This window comes from Anopheles nili, chromosome 2 (assembly GCF_943737925.1).
Source record: "Anopheles nili chromosome 2, idAnoNiliSN_F5_01, whole genome shotgun sequence".
Taxonomy (NCBI): Eukaryota; Metazoa; Arthropoda; class Insecta; order Diptera; family Culicidae; genus Anopheles; species Anopheles nili.
This window is the reverse complement of record NC_071291.1, coordinates 29,562,938-29,583,206: the sequence shown is the minus strand read 5'-3', so window position 1 is coordinate 29,583,206 and position 20,269 is coordinate 29,562,938. Positions and strand designations below refer to the sequence as shown.

At 46.4% G+C, this 20,269-nt stretch overlaps 2 protein-coding genes across 2 annotated transcripts in view; one reads left to right on the top strand and one right to left on the bottom strand.

The window, feature by feature from the left end:
• Nucleotides 1-18: 18 nt before the first annotated feature.
• LOC128721046 (ADP-ribosylation factor-like protein 2-binding protein) lies at nucleotides 19-521 on the bottom strand. Its single transcript, XM_053814754.1, has 2 exons — nucleotides 420-521; nucleotides 19-357 (listed from the first exon to the last, which is right to left on the bottom strand). The coding sequence occupies exons 1-2, from the start codon at nucleotides 519-521 to the stop codon at nucleotides 19-21; spliced, it is 441 nt and encodes a 146-aa protein (XP_053670729.1).
• Nucleotides 522-1,289: 768 nt separating this feature from the next.
• The window catches only part of LOC128721017 (thyroid receptor-interacting protein 11), a 32,086-nt gene continuing 13,106 nt past the window's right edge, over nucleotides 1,290-20,269 (top strand). Inside the window, exons 1-3 of the mRNA XM_053814724.1 lie at nucleotides 1,290-1,478; nucleotides 6,380-6,451; nucleotides 6,500-6,541. Of these exons, the coding sequence (XP_053670699.1) occupies nucleotides 1,290-1,478; nucleotides 6,380-6,451; nucleotides 6,500-6,541 (303 nt within the window). The remainder of the gene's footprint in view (nucleotides 1,479-6,379; nucleotides 6,452-6,499; nucleotides 6,542-20,269) is intronic.

Here is a 20,269-nt window from a genome sequence, read left to right as displayed (position 1 = left end):
ATGATGATAATAGTTAGTCTACTTTTGCAAACCAGTAACGCTGATTCCCTTGCTAAGATCATCGTATGCACCTTCTTTAAAGGCTTTGTAATCCAATACCATATCCTTAAAGGCGAGAAAGTCTGTTAATGTGTACAGCAGCTCAAAGATTTCTCCATCCAGTTGCGTCTTTTTGTTTTCCAGCTCCATGGCAAACAAATCCATATCGAAGCAGCTCATTTTCCGATTCAGATGCTCTACGATATGTGCCTCGATCATGTTGGTGTATTTTTGGTAGATTTCCGTGTAAATAATTTTATTCTCCTCGCCCGGTTCGAACTCGTAGTAATAACTTTCCATGAACTGATTGACCATACGCTGAAAAACGTGAATAAGGATTGAAATGTCACGTGCTTCAGAACACGCTCACACCATTTCACCTGAAACTCTTCACCGATCACAATATCTTCAATGTGACCGATTACGGTGTCGAAATATTCACTAGAATTTTGCCTTTTAATTATATTTTCTTCAAAATCCATCTTTTGAACAAGGCGTCATAGATAATTGACTAGGGAGCGTTTGTTAAAAAAACAACCGTTGTCATGTAAGCGATGTATAGATTTTCGCTGCTATGGTTACTCTGGCTAGCAACAGGTGTTTTTTTTAAATCACACGTTCTTTGTCCATTTTTATATTAATATGATGAATTGATGGTTAAAATACCTGTGTAATGGAGCACTCATATTAAAGACTACTCCGAACCAATCCTTAGAAAACGAAGCTCTATAACTTTGTAAATCTATCCAAAACCCCATTGATGAATACAAAAACCGTTTTAAAGTTCTATGTAGCAAAAAAGGTTTTTTGTTTGATATACGATATAGTTGATCACTGTTCAATGAAACGATTTTTTAATGCTATGAATGTTTTGTAATTCAAATTATAATAGATGTTTAGTTATTTACTAATTAGTATACTTGTTTAGCAGTGTATTTTAAACAGCATTTGACCAGCTTACTGACAGCAAAGAACGTTAAGAAACGTCGAAACAACCAGCTGTCATTGCGTGTAATGTTTTTGTTTTGGAATTCGTGGAGTTTTGAATTTGGTGTAATTATCGCGTAATCTCCGGAAAGGATACGATATCTAAAAGGATACACGGTTCTGAAAACTGATATTATGAGCGCTTCTGTGCAATAAGTGTGTTGTTAACCGGTAATGCTGCTCATTGTCAGCCGGTGTTTGTTTGTGCTGTGTATACGTGTTTTTGTTTAGCTGTAGCAAGTGAATAATTAGATCACACAGGAATGTCGTGGCTAAAACTGAACGACAGCCTGAACAAGGTGAAAGGATCCATCACATCCTTTACGCAGGAAGTGTTTGCGGAAGGAATCATCACCGAAGATGAAATTAATCAAAATCCAGCCCGAGAACTGAGCATCACTCGAGAAAAAATTCACGAACTGACGGAACTTTGTGCGACGCAGGATCAAGAGGTGCGTAATTTAACATACTTAGAAGATGTACTACCGGCTACTTGGCCGTATTTCATTTCAAATATATATATTTATAACCATATACATCTTTAAAAGCTGCCGGTGTTTAGACTGCATTTGAAGCTAATTCTATTTAGCTTTGATAATTGGTTGTATGGTCCAAGCTTTGCTTTACTGCTGCTGTAAAAATAACATTTCATTTAATGATTGAATTATTTTCAATGATAAAACATGTTAAATGGTATTCATGTCGCCTTGAAATATATTTTTGTAATATTTGCATATCCCGTTACTTATGTACTTATCAAGCGATACAACCTCTTATCGATCTTGGCTTGATCCAGGAGAAATCGAGATCGATCGCTGCCTTGAGCAGTCTTCCGCAAACCACTACATTACTCTATCTCAGTTAGGGCCTACCAAGCCTCCTATATTCACGTAGACATCTTGAAAAGATTTTATGAGCTGGATCCTCTGGTACCATACTAATGACATGATCATTTTCACCGGGGCCTAGCAATTCTTATTCGTAGCACTAAACCCCCACTTTCGTAAAGCTCAGAGAGCTCGTTCATTAAAGCAACTTTAATATATTTGTCTACATACGGGGCTTAAAATTCTTCTGAAGGTTTCTTCTTGAACTTGACTAAGATTGTTTCGTCAGCTTAGACGGGCCATAGACAAAATCTATGTCTCAAAGGTATATGTGAGTGTCAGAATGCTAAATGTTATGTAGCTCCAGCTACAATCGTCGCGACAAGTAGTTAGAGAAGAGAAGCTGTGTTTCTTCAGACCGTAGTTCGAACTGTTGGTTGTGCGTATCTTATCGAGTTTTTCAACATCAATATTATTGTCGATATTGGGGCTTTGAAAAAGGTTTTTTTTATGTTTTATTCAAGTATCTTTTGAACGTCTTCAAACATTCGTACATGAACGCTGCACCATATTCGTTGATCGAATATTTGATATAATGTGACATGAAAACTATCTGATATAATTTTTTGGATGAATTGAAAAAAGGCAATCTTTTGAATTCGAAGAAACGTTTTAACATCATTACATTCAAATATTAAACTAAAGACAATTGAACTCAAAAGGCCTTGAATGAAATCGAAGCACTTATTTACCTTAGCGACTATAATGCTCTACAGCATTACCGTAAATGTTCTTTTGCACCCCTGAGTTGTTGGCCCTCCATTTCAAACCCATTCACACTCTCCAGTCGTCTCGGCGCGTAACACAAACGATAAATCAGTAAAGCAGTACAGCAGCTATAAAAATGCCGATAGCGTGGCAGCGGAAGAGTTAGTTATCAATGACTGCATCCTCGTGCCATCTCCGATAGCTGAAAAGGGCACTAGTATTTCATTTGGATGCGCATTCACCTCAACGGCGGCAGTAATGGTACGCCACAAACGAACAACATCCCGCCCGAAGCCTGCACCAGCATCACCGATTTCGTCATGGCCACATGCACATGCACATGCACGCGCCTACAGTACCACCAAACGCAGCGCTCAAAGCCGCGAGCTGCGGGTGCACGGAAAATAGTAAATTCCACCCACTCCGTGCCCAACCGGGGGTGTCCATTTGCAGTTAATTACGGTCGCGACCGGGTGAAGGACTGGCTCGGTGGGCTCCGTGAAAAGTGTCACCCACTTGCCCGTTGGCCGCACCGAAGGGAAGGATGCAACCGAGGCGGAAGGGCTTTGGGTGCCGGCAGCATCATCACCGCCACGGTCACCACACCGTCATCGTCATTGTTGTAGCGCAAACAATATTTCATAATTGCTCGCATACACTGTGTGGGCTTTTGCGAAGCGCTCAAGGTTTATCACCGTCCCGGAGCCACTAGCAGGGGTTTCCCCTGGGCCGTTTAGCCCACGCCGCGGCCAGGTGGGTGGGTGGCAGCGGTGGTCACCGGTCCGAGTGGAGAAGAGTACACTATTTCCTTCCTGGCGCTTTCGCAGCCGCAATTACACGGCCCATGAAGCCCGCTTTTGTGCGCCACCGTGCGCATGTGATCTGCGCTGAAAATCGGCTGTAAATATGATTAATAAGCCATGGAGCCTACCGCGGGCTTGCAACGTTGCGCAACGCACTCGGTGCCTGGTGGGGAGGGGGTAGGCTGAAAGGTCGGCCAGGGCCAGGTTTCCCCGGAGCGACGTCGGAAGCATCGATAATCGTCGTGTCGAGTCCCGGGGCCCGTTGGTGGTCCGAGTGGCTGAGGGAGCAGTACCGTTTTTTTGTTTTTTTTTTGCCATATTGTTCTGTTTCCGCGACCGTCGGCGGATGTCCACGGTGATGGTTGACTGTGCCACCGTGCACGTGTGCCCCCGTGTGTATCGGGAAAGCAGGAAAAGCGTACACCTGAAGCGCTTTGAAATAGATCCGTCGATGCAAGATTTCTGATGGCCTTTAGTAGCGGCATATATCACCACCGTGCATCGTTTGCTTTAGCTTTTACTATCACGAGAACAAAACTGGTGTAGAATGATACATCTAGAGCTAGCATTATCCAGACCCTTTATAAAAAAAATAGCATATCAAAAGACCTGTGTGCTGTTTCGCTAATGTACCCGTTTAAGACGATTAAAACGCCTGTGTTGTACTATGAGGATCCTTTTGAGAAAATGATTCATTTATTCAACAGAACTTGTGACTTTCAAAGTACGTCTCCTTCGACTAATTATGCTAGCATCTCGCGATCAACTCGAGCACCATTTCCCGGTAGCCTCACTGCTTCGCCCCTCGCAGTTTCGAGACAAACGTGTCCTATAAAATGTAACGCATGTGGGAATCTCGCTCCTGTCCCAATCCCCCAACCTATGCGCGTCAAAACAGGCGCTTCTTCTGTGCCAAGTTGGCCCCGTGGCCCCGTCGGGTTTACACGCGCGGTGGAATAAATTAGAAATTTGTCGCGTGTGTGTTGCGCCGAACAAACGAACCGCCCTGTTGGTGTCGACCGTCGGTGTTGACGTGGCAGATCGCAGGGTTACAACCGCACGATCGTCACCACCGGATCGGGTCCCGGTCGACCCCATAGGAGTTGGGCCGAGAAGACATTACTATTATTGCAGGTACGTGTTCCGTTGGGACCTTCCCCGATGGGGTGCGCTTGTGGACACAAGTGTGCCTACTTGCGGATGTTAGCAACAGCCAGTTGTCGGTGCTGGTGCTGCTGCCTGCCTGCCTGCCAGAGGGTTCCTGCTCCATTCCTCCTTCCAATGAATGGGGTCGTTCGCGGCTCTACACGCTGCTTATCAGCAGCATGTGCAACACGATATGTCGTTTGGAGTTTAATGGAAAAACGCTCGTAAAACGAGGTAATGTGGGCAATAGGAGCAAACGGGTCCGGGCGAAACAAGCACGACGCCGAATGCCGCGGTGTGCTCGAAGCAGATTGGGCTGAAAACGCGTACGAACGGTGTTGTCGGTTGTGACGTGCTTGCCTGGCATGAGTTGGAAATGAAATTGGAGGAAAAAAAACGGTGTGCCCATGTGTGGGGTAGAAAGCAACATGCGATGGAGCAGCCAAAGATACGGTATCAGAACACCCATTGCTGGCGATCAAGCAGAACGTTATGCTTCCTTTTGAATTTCGTTTATATTCGGACGTAATTAAACGAATGAAATTAAAATCCATCCATCTAGCAAACGTTTTAGCAGATGTTAAAGCGATCCTTAGATTGCCGGAATCCTTGAATGACAGCTCAAAAATTATTCCTTGAACACTGACAGGTACCATTTTCTCATATGCTATATTTACTGCAACGATAACATACACAAGCTCTGGAGCAAATGAGTATTATTAGGGGTTTTTTTACTGCGTTTTAATGATTCTAATGGACGATGGCACCTTACGAAGAAAGATGTACAACTTCAAAATGCATGGCGAGACCGGAAATGTGTGGCATTCGTAGATTGCATACATTGAGGCGTTGACGTTAACACCGAATGCAGCTGCATTGATAAAATGACGGTAAAAAAAAGTTCATCAAACTCGCCGTATCCCACGCATTTTTTTTTCGCTCACACGCATGACACCCTCGTAACAGCCCATACCCGCACTACGGTTGATAGTACATTATCGGTGCTGGCTGGTCATCGAACCGAGCCGTTCTTGGGCCAAAAGAAAGACCGCCCCCGAACACCATGCAACACCAGCCGCCATTGTGTTTGGTGCGAGAAAATGCGCCATACCTGAAGCAAGGGCACACCAGCGATGGGGGAAAACAAGTGCTCCAATCTAAAGGTGCACGGTACCGACCGTAGACCGAACGGAATAATGGCCTGGGAATGGAACATTACCGTCAGCAGGCCCCGTTCTGATCGCCCGTTGGCCGGTTCTGCATCGGTTTGCGGCTTATCATAAAGCAATTTCTTCAACCACCGACCCTGGCCGCATCGTCCACACCTGTGGGTAGCGTTTCTGACACCCCCCGGGTTCGCTGGTTTCGCTACCAGACGTTTGGAGTACGTGAACCTCGATTAGCATGTGCACCGTTCCCACGTCCCTGACGCGCTTCGATCGTGCGCCATTTTGTGACAATGGCAGCCATCGCTGGCGCGGTTGTGCGCGGTTGGGTTTTCACGAGGGGTCCAACGCGCACCCCCACCCTCCCTTAGGTGGGCAGAACTTTGGCTCATAATTCTGATACCGCACGGGGTCTAATCGTTCTTTTCGAATGCTATTGTGGGTCGCCGCGAAAAACAAAAGCACAGCCGTTCGTAACGAAGATAAATGGTGTGGTGGTGGTGGTATAGGGACCCTCGACACCGGAAACGAGTTCTAATTACAAGTGGGTGGAACGAAACAGTCGTACAATTCTTCGCTCAACGTGGAGGTTCGCTGAAAATTAAGTTTTTTGTTGCCCTTCTGTTTCCCTGTCGTTTTGCAGATTGCGACACTACGCAAGCAAGTTGCCGAATATCAACAACAGTTGCAGCAGCCTTCCTCGTCGTCGTCGACGGTAGCGGTGGTGTCATCGCAGCAGCAACAGCAGCAACAGCAACAACAGCCCCAACCCGGACCGTCGTCCTCTTCGAAGCCACCCCCGGGGGTAAGTACTGGCCATGTTGTCCTCGAATCAAGCCACCTATTGGGGTGGTTTTCAAATTTCCCATCCTTCGTGTATCAGCGTGTGAAAGTGAACCCGGGAAAAAGGGGAATCGAAAATCCCTTATCGAACGGCAAATAGACTCGAATCCCTTTAACGTGGGTCCTGTTCCTTTGGACTGAAAGAGAGATAGGGAAAGAGAATCGAGCACAATCCATTTCTCCACACCGGTGGGATTAGGATTGAGCCGTGGATGGATTGTTTCCCTACCATGATACGTCCCCAGGCGGACTACTCGAGCGTGTGTTTGTGCGTTCGCTGCCACCGGCGACCATTTTGAAGCGATCGGTATCGATTTCGAGAGCCGTTCGATCGATCGTAATTATACCGCCCTATTTTGGCCGAAGGAACACCGTGGGGGCCGTATCGTGGCACGTACGGTCATATCAACGACCACATTGGCCGTGCTTATCACGCGGGCAAATATTGACGCTCAAACGTGGGCTCACCTCGCACAACCAACCCGCACCCTTCCGATCGCTGATAAGGGCAGGCGTTCACGGTGGTGGATATCGCGCGGGATCGTTTCGAGCTCGATTGGGAATGTGCGTCTGCAGGGAGGAGACCCCTTTTTTTATTCCATCCAGCCCAACTTGCAACCGATGTTCTTTACCTCACAGCCGGCAGAGCAAACAGAAGGCTAATATGATAACTGTGGTCGTCACCACCGGTTCTGGGTGTCCGGGTGCTTTCTCCGGCTGCAGGACGGTAGGGGCTCAATTTAAGTGGAATTTCCCCCGAGGTGGAAGATAGCAGATAGTGCCGCGATAGCGAATGCTAGTCAGTGTTGCAGGCATCACACTGCAAGCGTTTGCCAATGCCGTCAGGGCGATGTACTACCAGATCGAGCACTTGAGCGGCTATTCTGGCCGGAAGGTACATGGCAAGGATGGCAAAATGACAAGATTCAACTCCTTCCAGAAGTGTACGACCGGTTGCGGGTAGCATTGTTCCGCCAGGAGTGCCGTAAGGTATATGGATTTGTGTTATATCCTTCCACGAATCGTTATAGGAACTTGATCTTTAATTTTTAAACTTGATCTTCTTTACTGTTTCAAATTATTCGTCAGGCAGCTTATTACGTGTACAAGTTCTTGATTATAATTTTCTCTACTGACAATCTTTCATTTCTTTCGGTATATTTATTCTTATTCCTAAAAAGATCGATATTTGTATCATAAAATGTTTTGTGTAGCATTTTGCCAGCCATTGTAAATTGATCCTTTTTTGGAGTTTTCAAGTATGAAGATATTAGAAGCTGAATTTCACTGCGAAATATATGATTATGAACATTTGATGCCGAAACTTATTCGATAATTTAACCTTTTCCTATTAAATGAACATAAATTTCAAAATCAAATAAATAAGTATTCATAAATAAGTATTCAAAAATATCTGTTTTACTGACCATGAAATCGGCACACAAAACAAGAACAAATAACACCGATAACATATTACAATTTTTTGCAACGGTAAACCAGTTCCTGGTCTAGTTTAACTTGTTTGAATTTTATTATGTTGTTTATTTCATTAGTACCATTTTATAATGCGTCCAACGCGAAGAACGCGTTTTGTGTAATGTTATACATTTCCCGTGTAATTCATTACCAAGCAGCTTTTTTTCGAAATTGCTTAACAGATGGGAGTGCTTTATCAACAGCCCCACGATATCGATATGTTGATCGATATGAACCGTTATCGGTGAGCAATATAGGCTTGGGCCGAGTACGCTGCCATGATGCATCGATGTTTTTCCTTGACATCATTCGCAATATACAGCGTTGGCAAAAAACTCTGGTACCTTTCAAATTATCGCATTTTCATGCACATAGTTTTGTGCCAATTGGCGAGAAGTTTAACTTGTATATGATGAATGCATTTGAGCAGGCAAATGATGAAATGCGGTGTCGGACTAATTTCAATCGATCAGGACGATCAGCTTCCGATCGGTGGAACGATCTTGTACATTATGCATGGGTCAAATTCTGCAAGACACTTCTTACATTTCATACAATTCTTATCATTGGATCATATGATCTCATTCTTCATACAGCAATGTTGAATTTCGAATGGTGCTACATCGTAAGGACTTCAGTATAATGACTGTTTGTTCGATGAATCGAAAGCTCATTTTTGCACATCATCAGAACATGTCCTAGTTTTTGTTGGAGCTATATCGAATTTTAATTTATATCCAAAATGAATATGAAATCTATATGAATTTATATCCAAATCGGAAGCCACGTTTACGTTGTTCCAATATACACTGCCTGTTTATAGCCTGGAAATATGCCCAAACCACTCGATTGATAAGCGCCTCCATTTGCATTATCACGTCTGCCGATGCAGCAACGGAAACAGCAACGCATTGCGCATGATCTAGTCGAGGGATCAAATCGCACCCACCCATTTGGCTCCAACACAGCACACCGGCCAATCGACGGCCACCGATAAGGGTCAAATCCGCTCCATCCGGGGTGTCCTGCTTCCGGTATAAAAGCGATCCGTTGCCCCTTCCGGTGACCCGTAGTGCGCGAGTGGTGCCGTTCGGCGAAAGGTCGTTTGGTGGTCGTGGTTTTTTTTTCTTCATTTTCATACTCAGTTTTTTTTGTCAGTGCTTCTTTCCGGATGTCTTGAAGGGAAAAAGACACCCCATCCATCGTTGGGTGTTTTCGCTCGGTGGCTTAGCCGTGGAAGGCATCATGGCGAAGGTTTCCTCGTCGACAGCGTGGCGTCCCGTGCACGCATCTACGCACCGGTGGGTTATTTATTCTTCTACTTTTTGCTCTCTCTCTCCTCCCAATTACATCCCCCTGACATCTCCACAGCAGACGGACATTGGTAGTCGTGTAACAATTCCCCCAAATCGCCACCCCCTGCTCGGGGTGAGGGAAGTGCGTTTGTTTGCTTTTTTGTTTGCACTCTGTTATTGGGCTGTCAGCAATTTGTGGGCTACATTTGAATGAAAACCGTTGTTTTGACAACCTAACGCCGCGTATGTTCCGTGCGTACTTCTAAACCTTTGCTTCCCTACGGAATACGTGTGTGTGCATGCCGTTTCCCTCGAGATAACTCGCGCGTTCGTGAGGTGTGTCACTGTGAGCCGTTTTTTTTCTTTCTCCATTAGGTGATGGTTTTTTTTCGTGTTAAAGGTAAGGTGTCTTGTCACCTCCACAGACCTAAATCTTTCGGCTGTTCATGGGTGTTCATGGGTTGGTGGCTGGCAACATCGCTCATCATTTTCGTTTGAGGTCAACCCACCGCCTCCACCCGGGTGAGAAGAAGGGTTACGGTTTATGCTGCCGCTCCTCGCTGACGCCATCCGTCTGTCCTCGATCGGTTTACGAATTTCTCTATTTTTGTGTCGGGGTGGGTGTATTTTTTCTCACTCTAACCAGCGCCCGGTGATGTGTAGGGCGATGCTCATAAAGGAGCGTCGAATAATCGAGTGGATGCTAATTATGTGCGTGTGTTTTGGCTTTTTGTTTTGTTTTGCATGCTTTGTCACTGCTTGTTGCTTTTGTCTAATGTAGGCTGGTGATCGACGATGGTGTTCATATTGGTTGTTCAGCTGTTGTTCGTGCTGGGAATATCTACGCTATCTTGCAATGTTTTCGGAGATATTTGACAATCTATGAAGGGTGTACCTTGCAGGTGCTCGTAAAACACAAATACGGGTCTTCTGATGTTAATTTTTTAGATTTTTTGAAAATATTTTTGATTTTTTTATATAGAAGGCAATTTATAAGGCAATCGTTTAAGATTGGAGACTACATTCAGGTTCTGTTATTCCTTAACGTTTCCAGCAAGTTAGGCGTGAACGAAACTGAGTTTCCCACTTGTACCATCATCGAAGTCTTGTGTTAACTCAGTTCGAAGTGCAACTTAACACGATTGTATTTTGTACATCTAAAGGCAATTTTTCGAAAGTATGCTCAATATACTCAAACATTAAATTGAAAAATTAAATGTATGTATTTGATGAGAAAAAAAATCACATCCAATCCAATCCAGGGGACCAGTTTTGTTGCTGTAGTTTATCGAAATTCAGTACAATGTGGTTTCCCTAACCTGCTCTCCGATGGGCGCTCTTGCGCCTCTATCATAATCGGAAAGCTCGTCTATTTTTGTATAATGCCAAACCAAGTGAATCGTCCATCCATTGTGTCTAAGCGCGTAAAAATGTGTTACACGCATGCTTGCCTTCCTAATTTCGGAATACGCCCATCGCAGGCAAATGACTTCCCACCTGGAACCGGACGATACGACCCGGCGACCAGGAGCGCCCAAGAGGAAAAAGAAATGTCATAGATAATAATGCACTGCGCGCACCGGAACCGGAGCAGTTGAACCGGTGCTGGACAGACGGCGTTTTTGATTGCCGATTATCGTGATTAGTGGTGTGAAAATGGGGCTACGAAGCGCGGTTTGCTGTTGGCGTGAAAAATTGAGATTGACCGGTAGGATTATTAAAATCACGTTAGCCAGCACGCCGGTAGTGAGTCGTGTTGCTTCTCCAACTCGCCAGTTGAGGATGCTCGAAATGCGATAGAGTTATTATCGGCAGAGCAGAACTGCGAATGTCTCGCAAGTCAACATATTTTTATACTGGAATTTTCTGGAATTCCAAGAGAAACAAAGAGAAAAAAGAGATAGATAATGTTCCAAATTTATTTGTTGTATTTGATCTGATTGTTTGCAATTAAATTATCTTCACATGGAATATTCAACTTGTAACTCATTACTGTGAATCAGAATTCGATTCGAAATGAATTAGAAAACGATTCGTAAAAAAGGAACTAGTAAAAAACGATTTGGCTAAATATTTCATCGAAATCCCACAAGATTTAAGTTTTCCTCGTAACTTTTTTGAAAGTTAATGAGATTTGAAAAAATAGAGACTACCTGTTTTTGAAGGATATTTCCAGGAAATTAACGAAAATGGTTTCCGTCGGCCACCCAAACGTTTACGAAAGCGTTGCGAATGTGTGTGATTAGCAAAAAACGTTCCGACCAGCAATGGGTGCTAGGAAGCTTCTTTTAGTGCGAAACTACTCATAAAGGACACGGGAAAAGTTTTATAGCTCATTCGTCTCGCGTCTACAATTTGGAGCTAAAAGTAAACCACAAAAAACCCCTTCTCTGTAGTCCTGTGGCGGTTCGTTTGTGGAAAGGGACGGACCGAAAAAAGATCGTAAAACCCGAAAGGGGTACTAGCTTAACCGATACTCTTATCCCCATCGGCTGCAGGCATTGTTTCCCGTTTGCAGCTTTCCGGGCGGGTCTTGACTCATGCGTCGCAAAAAAACTCCTCACAGGACCTCCCAGCTATTTTTCGAGCCCTATTTTCTCTGGACAAAAAAAAAACACCAAAATCGCGACCTGTACAAAACCTCCAAACGACGACAGTACCGGTTTTTTTTTCTCAAATAACGTTGAAAAGCAGCGCCATACTTGAAACGGTTTTCGGAAGGCATAACTTTACGACTTACTAAAAATAGACTAGCGAAACAAAAAAATTTTTTTTTGGTGCAAGCTGCGCAGACGAATGTTGAGACGCAGCAAGGGAGTTGAAGATAAGTAGTTCCACATATAGGTGGTTTTGAAGCGATAAAATTCTTAAAACCGTCGTCTATTTTTTGAAGAATAAATTACACTGTCTGGAACCTATTTCCTGTTAATGATTCATGAGCACATAACTACCTATTTTCAAAGGACTATTATTTCGCCAAAAACACACTCGTTTGATGTAATGCCGGCGCCCCAAAAAACAACATTTAGGGTGAGTAGGTTTTTTTGCACTACTTTACTACACAGCACACAACGATTAGAGAACGCCTGTGTGCCTGAGTGCGTGTGCATAGAACCCTGCGAACTGCAAGCGATAAAGTATTCGACACACTTCATTCGCCGTGCCGGGATCATGAAATAAAACACCGTTCGATTAGCTCCGGGCCGGGGTCGTGTTTTCGCAAACCGCTGAATCCAGTGTCACAATATCACCAGAACGCTCCGTCGGTTCGAACAATAAACCACGCTACGTTCGGTCTAATTAAACGTGTTGCCCAACTTGTCGCTATAATTGCGCGTAGCAGCGATGGCGCAACCACGTTTCCGGTGGCAAACCGATGTACGGTCGCGTTGCGACAGGAAGCATCTCTTCATGGTGCATTACCTGTCGCCATACTGGCGATAAGGACGAACCGAGAGAACGCCGGCCCACGAGGCGGGTGTGACCCAACCATAATAATTTACATTGTATCAATGCGCCGATTCGATGCGCACCTTACAGGACCACCGTTGCACCAGGCGGAGCTCTTGCGCAAACACTGCGCGATCGACGGTTATAATATGCTTTTTTGTTATTATTTCATACACTATTTGCCCGCGACCCATAATACGGGTCCGGGAAAGCGGAGTGGAGTGCAATCCTAAGCCCCGAGAGCAACGGAACGTTGTTCTAGATTGTACCGCATCGGAAATGGTCCGAAGACGATGCTCGTTTAGCTGTTGACCGTTCAGGTTGTCCCGTCTTGAAGGAACTAACGTGGGCAAACAGAACCGTAGGACCGCTTTTCACGCTGTAACCGCCTGCAGACCATGAGATGGGTCTTGCTTTACTGCACAATGCACGCACCTGTGATGCATGCCGCATCAAGTAATATAAGGTGTATAGATCGTGGAGCATACATTTGGATCGTCAGGAGTGTCGATCAACGGTGTACTTTATGTGTGGGTTTTTTTTTATGAGCCGGTCCTGAAAAACAATCCCTGAAAGGTTGACCGCTGTATTCTACTGCTCATTTTTAATTTCTTTTTCGATTTAAAATTTTGTTACCCCTCAGAGCTATTTGCTCTTATTTATGATTTATTTTAATAGTTCCCAACGTAAGAATCTGATTCGTCTGCCCAGTGCTTCTTCTAAATGGTCTTTATTTCATATCATTTTCAAGTACTTGTGACACTGTTTACATATAATAAATCTATCATGGAAATGGCCCGTAATAGCTTGAGTACGTTCACGAAATTCCTTGCCCCATTTCCAACTAGTAACCTAAGTGCAGTATCCAGTGTTTGAGGACCAAAAATAATATCTAAATTAGGGCACCCTAATGGGACGATGCACTTGCCCTTCACGAGGCTACTTCGAAATCCATTTACCGACCCTCAGTAGCGTTCGAGCGAGCAGTAACCTCAAATGAAGTGTGGAATTTGGCTGCTAAAAACTGTCCAAAAACGTTTGCCCAACGCGCAGAGGCACCCGCTCGAGAGGACACACAGCGACGATCCGCCCGTCGGGTTTCCGTTCCCATTTCGCTCGAGGTTTTTATCGTGCGTTCTGTTTGCTTTTCCAAACGGCAGTATGCGCTTTCCCTTCGGTGGCGAGATAGGCCGCATGGTAAGGTGAGGCGGTTTTCTTCTGCGGCCAGCATACGACGGGTGTTGGGGGTGCGCCCCTTGTGCCCCATTTCCGGGGTGGAATGTTTCGAAATTGAACCAAAAAGGGTCGGCGACACACGCGGCAATGGGAAGGACCCGCATGAATCATCCGGTTCAGCCAGATGTTGGTCCCCCGTGCTCGGAACGGTCTGACCGGAGGTAACTGTAGCTGACGTGGAGGTCGAGGAGAGCAGAAATTAGCATAGTGATATTAATTTTCAACCCATACTCATACCCGAAGTCGGAGTCTCCGGCGCCCATCCCAAGCTCTAGCATGCTGCAACAGCGTTAGCGACGTAGATCACCACGTAGAGGGTGTTGAGCTTTGAGTACCTGTCTCAGTCATAGCGGGGCACAAAAGCGTACTATTCCATTCACGAAGGGCACATAAGGATCGTGCGGTTTCGTCAAGGTTTTCAAACCTTCAACGGTTGCAACCTCTAGGCTAGCTGACTTCTGAGCATCCCTCAGAAGCACTTAGAACTGATACTGATTGGAAGCCATCCATCAACGAAGGGATCTACCTGTCGAAGGGATCATCGGTGTATCGATCGGTGTCGTTCAAACTCGCCTGATGAACCTCATCAACATGCTTCCGTTCTCGTGTCTCTAATGTCGCTCCAAACCCACGCTGGAGATGACATTGTGCTACGTTCGCTTGCACAGTTGCAGCAGGTGTGCATCTGTTTGCTGTCCATTACGGACCGCGCTACCTACACATCCGTTGTGCGAGAAACTCCCGCACTAAACCGTCGTCCAGCACGACTGGCGCACGTGATATGCCCCCTGATGTGGAGGTGTTCGCGCGTTAGTTAGTTGCTCCTGTGCGGTTTTTAGTATCGCGGTCTCGGCCCAGATATCCCTCGCACGATCGACGTTTATGGGTAGATGGAGCACATTTTACGGGGATTTTTTTTTCTTGCTAGCTGACGTCTACGTTGCGTACAACTGCGGAAGTGAGATCACACGATCCGTGGGAGCAGCATATTTCATAGTTGGCTATGTAATGCGGCACTTTGCGCGCTACTTTGTGGCAACGTTGATCAATTGGGGAGAAGTGCAAATCACTCATAAAACTTGCCGCGCTCAGCCACCGATCGATGCTACTAAAATGGCCAAGATTTATGGATGACTTCCATCGGAGCACGTGGTTTTAGGCAAGGAGTACTTTTGCCGACAACCGTGTAATGGTTCGGCATGGAAAATGATTAAAATGAATTATTCGATTCCGCAACGATTGCGTTTCGATTCCTCAGGAGCATCATTGAATCGTGCTTCCGAAGGCCGATTATCTTTTATGTTTCTATTCTTTTACACGAATCGCTATTTGGCGCGCTGTGGTTGGCCTTGTCACGGCTGAACGCCACGTCATAGTCGCAGCAGTTTTGAAATGATCGTTTTATGTGCCCCACTTGGGTGCCCTCTTGTTCGTTTGTCCCTCTGCCTCGGTTTATACCGTGTATCGGCAGGCGCGACAAGAATCCTTCGGTTCGTGGGCGATCGATTGATTAATTTGCTTTCGACCCTTCTGAACGATGACAACGATTAGCGGTCCGGGATCGCAACCTGAGACCCGTTCGGTTTCACAACCACGCGCTACTCTAGGATAGGCGCTAGGCTCATGGACCATGCACACGCCAGGTCAGCCTCGCGAGGTGATTAGATTCTCATTTAACAAACACACCATTTATCTTGTTACTGCGACGACCTAGACACCTAGCCAGTCGGCTTGGAGTGGCGATTTTTCTCGGATGCTTTTCTGCAATGGCACCTGTACTGGCGTGCTGGCTGTTGGAGCCGTTTCCGTCGCTCTTCATAGGGTTATCTGAATAGCTTGCTGATGAAGCAACGAGCTGACGGGAAGGCAAAACATAACACCGTTTGATTGAGTAATGCTTTGTTCATATTGAACTTTTTTTTTTATGGTGCACTTGGGTGTAAAAGCTCACTTATGGCGCGCAGATTAAAGTAAATCTTTGAAATGTCCCATTTCGTTCCATTAATGTCTCTTTTCAATAGCTTCATGCTTCATTGAGTTTTAACTCTCTTTCTTTTGTTAGTCAAACATGTATCCTAATATCTCCTTGTTCATAAATATAGATTTAAATGCCATATCGGCTTGTGAATTTGGTATTAATCGTGGTTCTATTCTTTGATTTGATCCTTTTAATTTTCTATTGATTTCGATAAGCAATTCTTTCGACTCCTGGACAGCTATTCCTCCGCTCCTACTTTTTCTTTACAGGTACGAATCATTGTAATTTACATCCGCAATACCCTTGCGCAGGTTTACAATGAAATGATAGAGATGTTGAGGTATTTGTTTGATATCATTTTCCTCGCTGTGGGTGACTGTTCTAAGTTGTAAAGCTTTAAAAAGGCGTACATGTACCATCCCACTGATGTGATTCACCAGCACATGCATGCATGTTCCCTCAAATACCCCACAGTGACTAATGTCCGCCAAATTAACCACCGCCGCAACAACCAAGCTACTGGCCACCGCCAAGATTACGCTGGCGCTACATCCCAAAGCCCAATCGCTGGGTTCTGTCGTAGGTTAGCAGCTTATGTAACGACCACCTCAAGTGCCAGCGCACGCAGGTAACCTGGTAGACATTTTCCAGTAACACAGTAAACACACTCTCTCTCCCCGCGGTGCCCAAGGAATGTCATTATTTAAATGCTGGACGTGGACCGGGTGAGGGAAAATGGTGGAGGGAGGGGTTGTTGGTCGAGCGTCACTTTTCCCTCCCCCACATGTGAGACCATTTGTCCAAACAATGGGCTTTCCGTTCGCTTTCCAGCGCGCGTTTTAGCCGCGCCATGAGAGAACGCTCCCCAGCACGTTCCACCGTGGTGGATGAATAATGCGCTTATCTAGCGCTAGAACACGTATGACACACGGCGTTTGCAAGTGTCTTATATAGGTGTATATCTTCCACCGAATATGCGTGCAATATGTGCAATTATGGAACAGATCCCTGAAGTTTTTTTTTTTGAAATATATGAAAATACCCTAAAATAGCCTCGCTTTCAGCGTGTGGATATTTTACACGCAACTCGTCATGTTGAAGCGTTATTCAAGTCGATCACGATCGTTCACTTGCCGTCTCGCTCTCACGCGAGACCAACGCATGAAATATGTTCTATTTGCACAAGCTGTTCCTCTGGAGAAAAGCATATTAGCTCTTCCTTCTTGGCCGTTTCGTCGGACCACCAGGTACCTCGCGGTTGCCCTTATCCCCTGGCGCGTGTTTGTTCCGCGCGGACCCATTTTTTTGTTGTTGTTGTACTTCTCTCGCCTGCCCAAGTCTCAACTTTCACCCGCATCCTCCCGACTCCCTGGGGGAGGGGGTTGTCTGCAACATGGTCCCTCTAGCGCGTTCCTTACGTGGACGAAAGCGCGTATATGTTTCAACTGATATGCGCCGCGCGTCGGGTCCGGGAAAAACGTTGCTAAAAGGCGAGAGTTTTATCTTTTCCCAAGGGTTCGCCACAAGGATGAGTGAAGAGCGAAGGATGCCCCCGCGCCTTCCCGCTCTTTCTGGGTGGAAGGAAGATGACAGCCCTTCACACTGCCACACACGTGCTGTGGCGTCGTGTTCGTCATGGCGAACATCCCCATCGGTGGGAATGGTGATAACAACTTCCGAAAAAGAAAAAAAAATAAAACTAAACACAAGCTCACCTTCCGCGAGTCGCCCACGGCGTCGGTTGCCGCCGTTACCGACCTTCTTTTGCGCTTTTGCTCACGAACCAACCGCGCGCCTTTTGATCCTGCCGGTTATGTTTGTGCATCTTCGTCCCGTGTGATGAGAGGGAACGCGATGAAAAAGAAGTAGTTTACAAGCGCTTCAACGGCGATAACCCTCAGAGGGGCACCGCATAACGCTCTGTCTCTCGTCTTCTCTCGGTTTCTCTCTCTCTCTCTCTCGGGTTCGCTTTTTAGGCTCACACGCATACGAAACCGTGGTGCTTTTACGCGATGCTCCATTCCCGACGTATATAATGCGGCTTAGGCCACGATGCGCACCCGAGTCCTCTTCCAAGCGTTCAACGTGCTGCGTTTTCCCGTCCGGCGTAGTTTAAGTCGGTTCGGTTCGAGTGGCAGTGCAAGGCATCCATCCATGTTGTAAGGACATCGCTCGCGAACGTGGCGCTTAGTGCACATTTTCCTTCGAACATCTGGGCCCGAGTTTTCCCCTCGGGACGAAGTGACGTGTGGTTACCGACGCTGTGGTTGGTAACGAGTGGTTACTACTAAACAGTGCCAGCACACGCTAGTAACGGTGTGTGACGTGTGCGTTACGGCTCTATTAGCCCTTCCACCGATTGGTGTGGTCGAAAGTGGGGAGCCTGGTTTTTTTTTATCAGAACACAACCCCACCCAACAACGGTTCACCGCGCGTCGAGTGTCGTGTTCCAAGAGTGAGTGAGTGAGAGAGCGAGAGAGATTGTGTGGAAGGGGAACAACCCTTGGGGGTGGTGGTTCACGGGGTGGATTCTAGAACCCCCCCTCCTCGCGTTTGTGTGTGTTCGCGCTTGTACGTGAGCCCGCGCGATATCGTTGTGCATCATTATACGGGAAAGAGCGAGAGAGAGTGTGTGATAGAGAGCGAAAAAAAGCAGTCGATTCCGCTTAGTAAGCACACAGTGACTTCAAGCTAACCGGCGATCCAGCAAGCTTGCTAGTAGCTTTTCAAGCGCGCTCGCGAACGGTACACTTGATAGATCCTTCGCGCAGATCTCAGTAGGCTCCTTCGCGCAGCGCTAGTCTTCTCTCTTCGGTGAAGAAAACGTCTCCTTGGCAACGTGCGTTCGGTATCGTATTTCGTGATTGGCTTTCGTGACGTCAACCGTCGACACGATGATTCGCGCGCTGTGACGTCACAACCGCCCAGGACATACCGCGATGGCGCCCGGGAAACTCAGCGTGTTCGAATGCGTCCTGGCGCGCACCCCGAGAAGGTGGATGGGTACGAGTGGCAAAGTACTAGCAAGGGAAAAAGGGAGAAAAAAAAAAGGTCCGCCCCATCCACCAGACCGACGCGGAACAAACACCGTAAAGATAAGCGCACCTGAGTGTCGCGGTCAAAGAACGCTTACTCTTTTGAGCGCAAACAACGCGCTTCGCGTGTTCCCGGAAAGTGGTCTCAAAACGGCGGTTTCAATGGCGACCGAGTAATGTCCCCGACTAGTGATCCCCGAAAAAAGGTCCCCCACAGTGCGCGAACCGGAAGTGTGACGGTGCCGCTACAAAATGGCGCACACCGTCGGCCATCCGATGGTTCGCTTTGCGCGGGACACGAGTGACGGCAGCGCGTAAGTAAACACCCATATCAATCATCAGCCTCGTCTTTTTGGGGGCCCTTGCGATGGCGATTGCGCAAGCGTTATTGGGGTGCGTTTTTTTTTTGGGTGGTATAGCAAAATGGCGTCCTTTTTTTTCACTTCGTCGACTGCCCCACGTGGCAGAAATGCCGGATGTAGGTGATAGAATCGCACCGGGAGGGATGCAACTTCTGGGTTAGGTGTTTCCAATCACTCACCGATCCATTGTCCGGAAGAACCGCGTGTGCAATCTTTCGCTGTCGTCAGCGTGATGTAATGAAACGTGCCATTGCGTTGCGCGCGCAAACACCCCGATTATGACACACACACACACATGCAGGAGGGAGGACTTTTTTTTGGTGTCTTGTAGCCTCCTGTTTGCACAATTCATTGATACACCCGACGTTCCCCGGGGAGCTTAGGAAATCTCTTTCGAAGACCTATCATTCTTCGACGGGGCGTTGCATTCGAGTCTCGAGTCTCATTGTTAGTGGGGAGGTTTTTTATCACTTTCCGAGAGCAAAAAAAAGCCCCTCAATCAGTGAACGATGTTGCTACTCTTTGCCGGTTGGCGATGGGGGAATTTTGGAGAGGACCTACAGAGGATGCAGAGCTGTGGGCTGTTGAAAATAGTCGTCAACGAGTTTGGGTGAGGGTGGTTAGCTGTTTTGTTTCGAGGTGGTGGTTAGCGAACAAGTCCCTTCCTGGAACATGAAAGCAAGGTGCTTTAAAAAAGGTTCTTCTCGATTCTTTTTATGCATATGAGTTTCTTTGTAGCGTGAAAGAAGTTACAACTTATAGTTCAGCTTGATAGCGCTCACATCGTAGATCGTAGACCATTTGCTAAGTCTCTCGTCACACACTGCTTCTGGGAAGCACTTCATTGAAGAGCAATAG

Coding starts and splice junctions, on each gene's coding strand:
- LOC128721046 (XM_053814754.1), bottom strand. CDS start 521: ATGGATTTTGAAGAAAATATAATTAAAAGGCAAAATTCTAGTGAATAT. Junction 358..419: donor TGATCGGTGAAGAGTTTCAG/GTGAAATGGTGT, acceptor CACGTTTTTCAG/CGTATGGTCAATCAGTTCAT.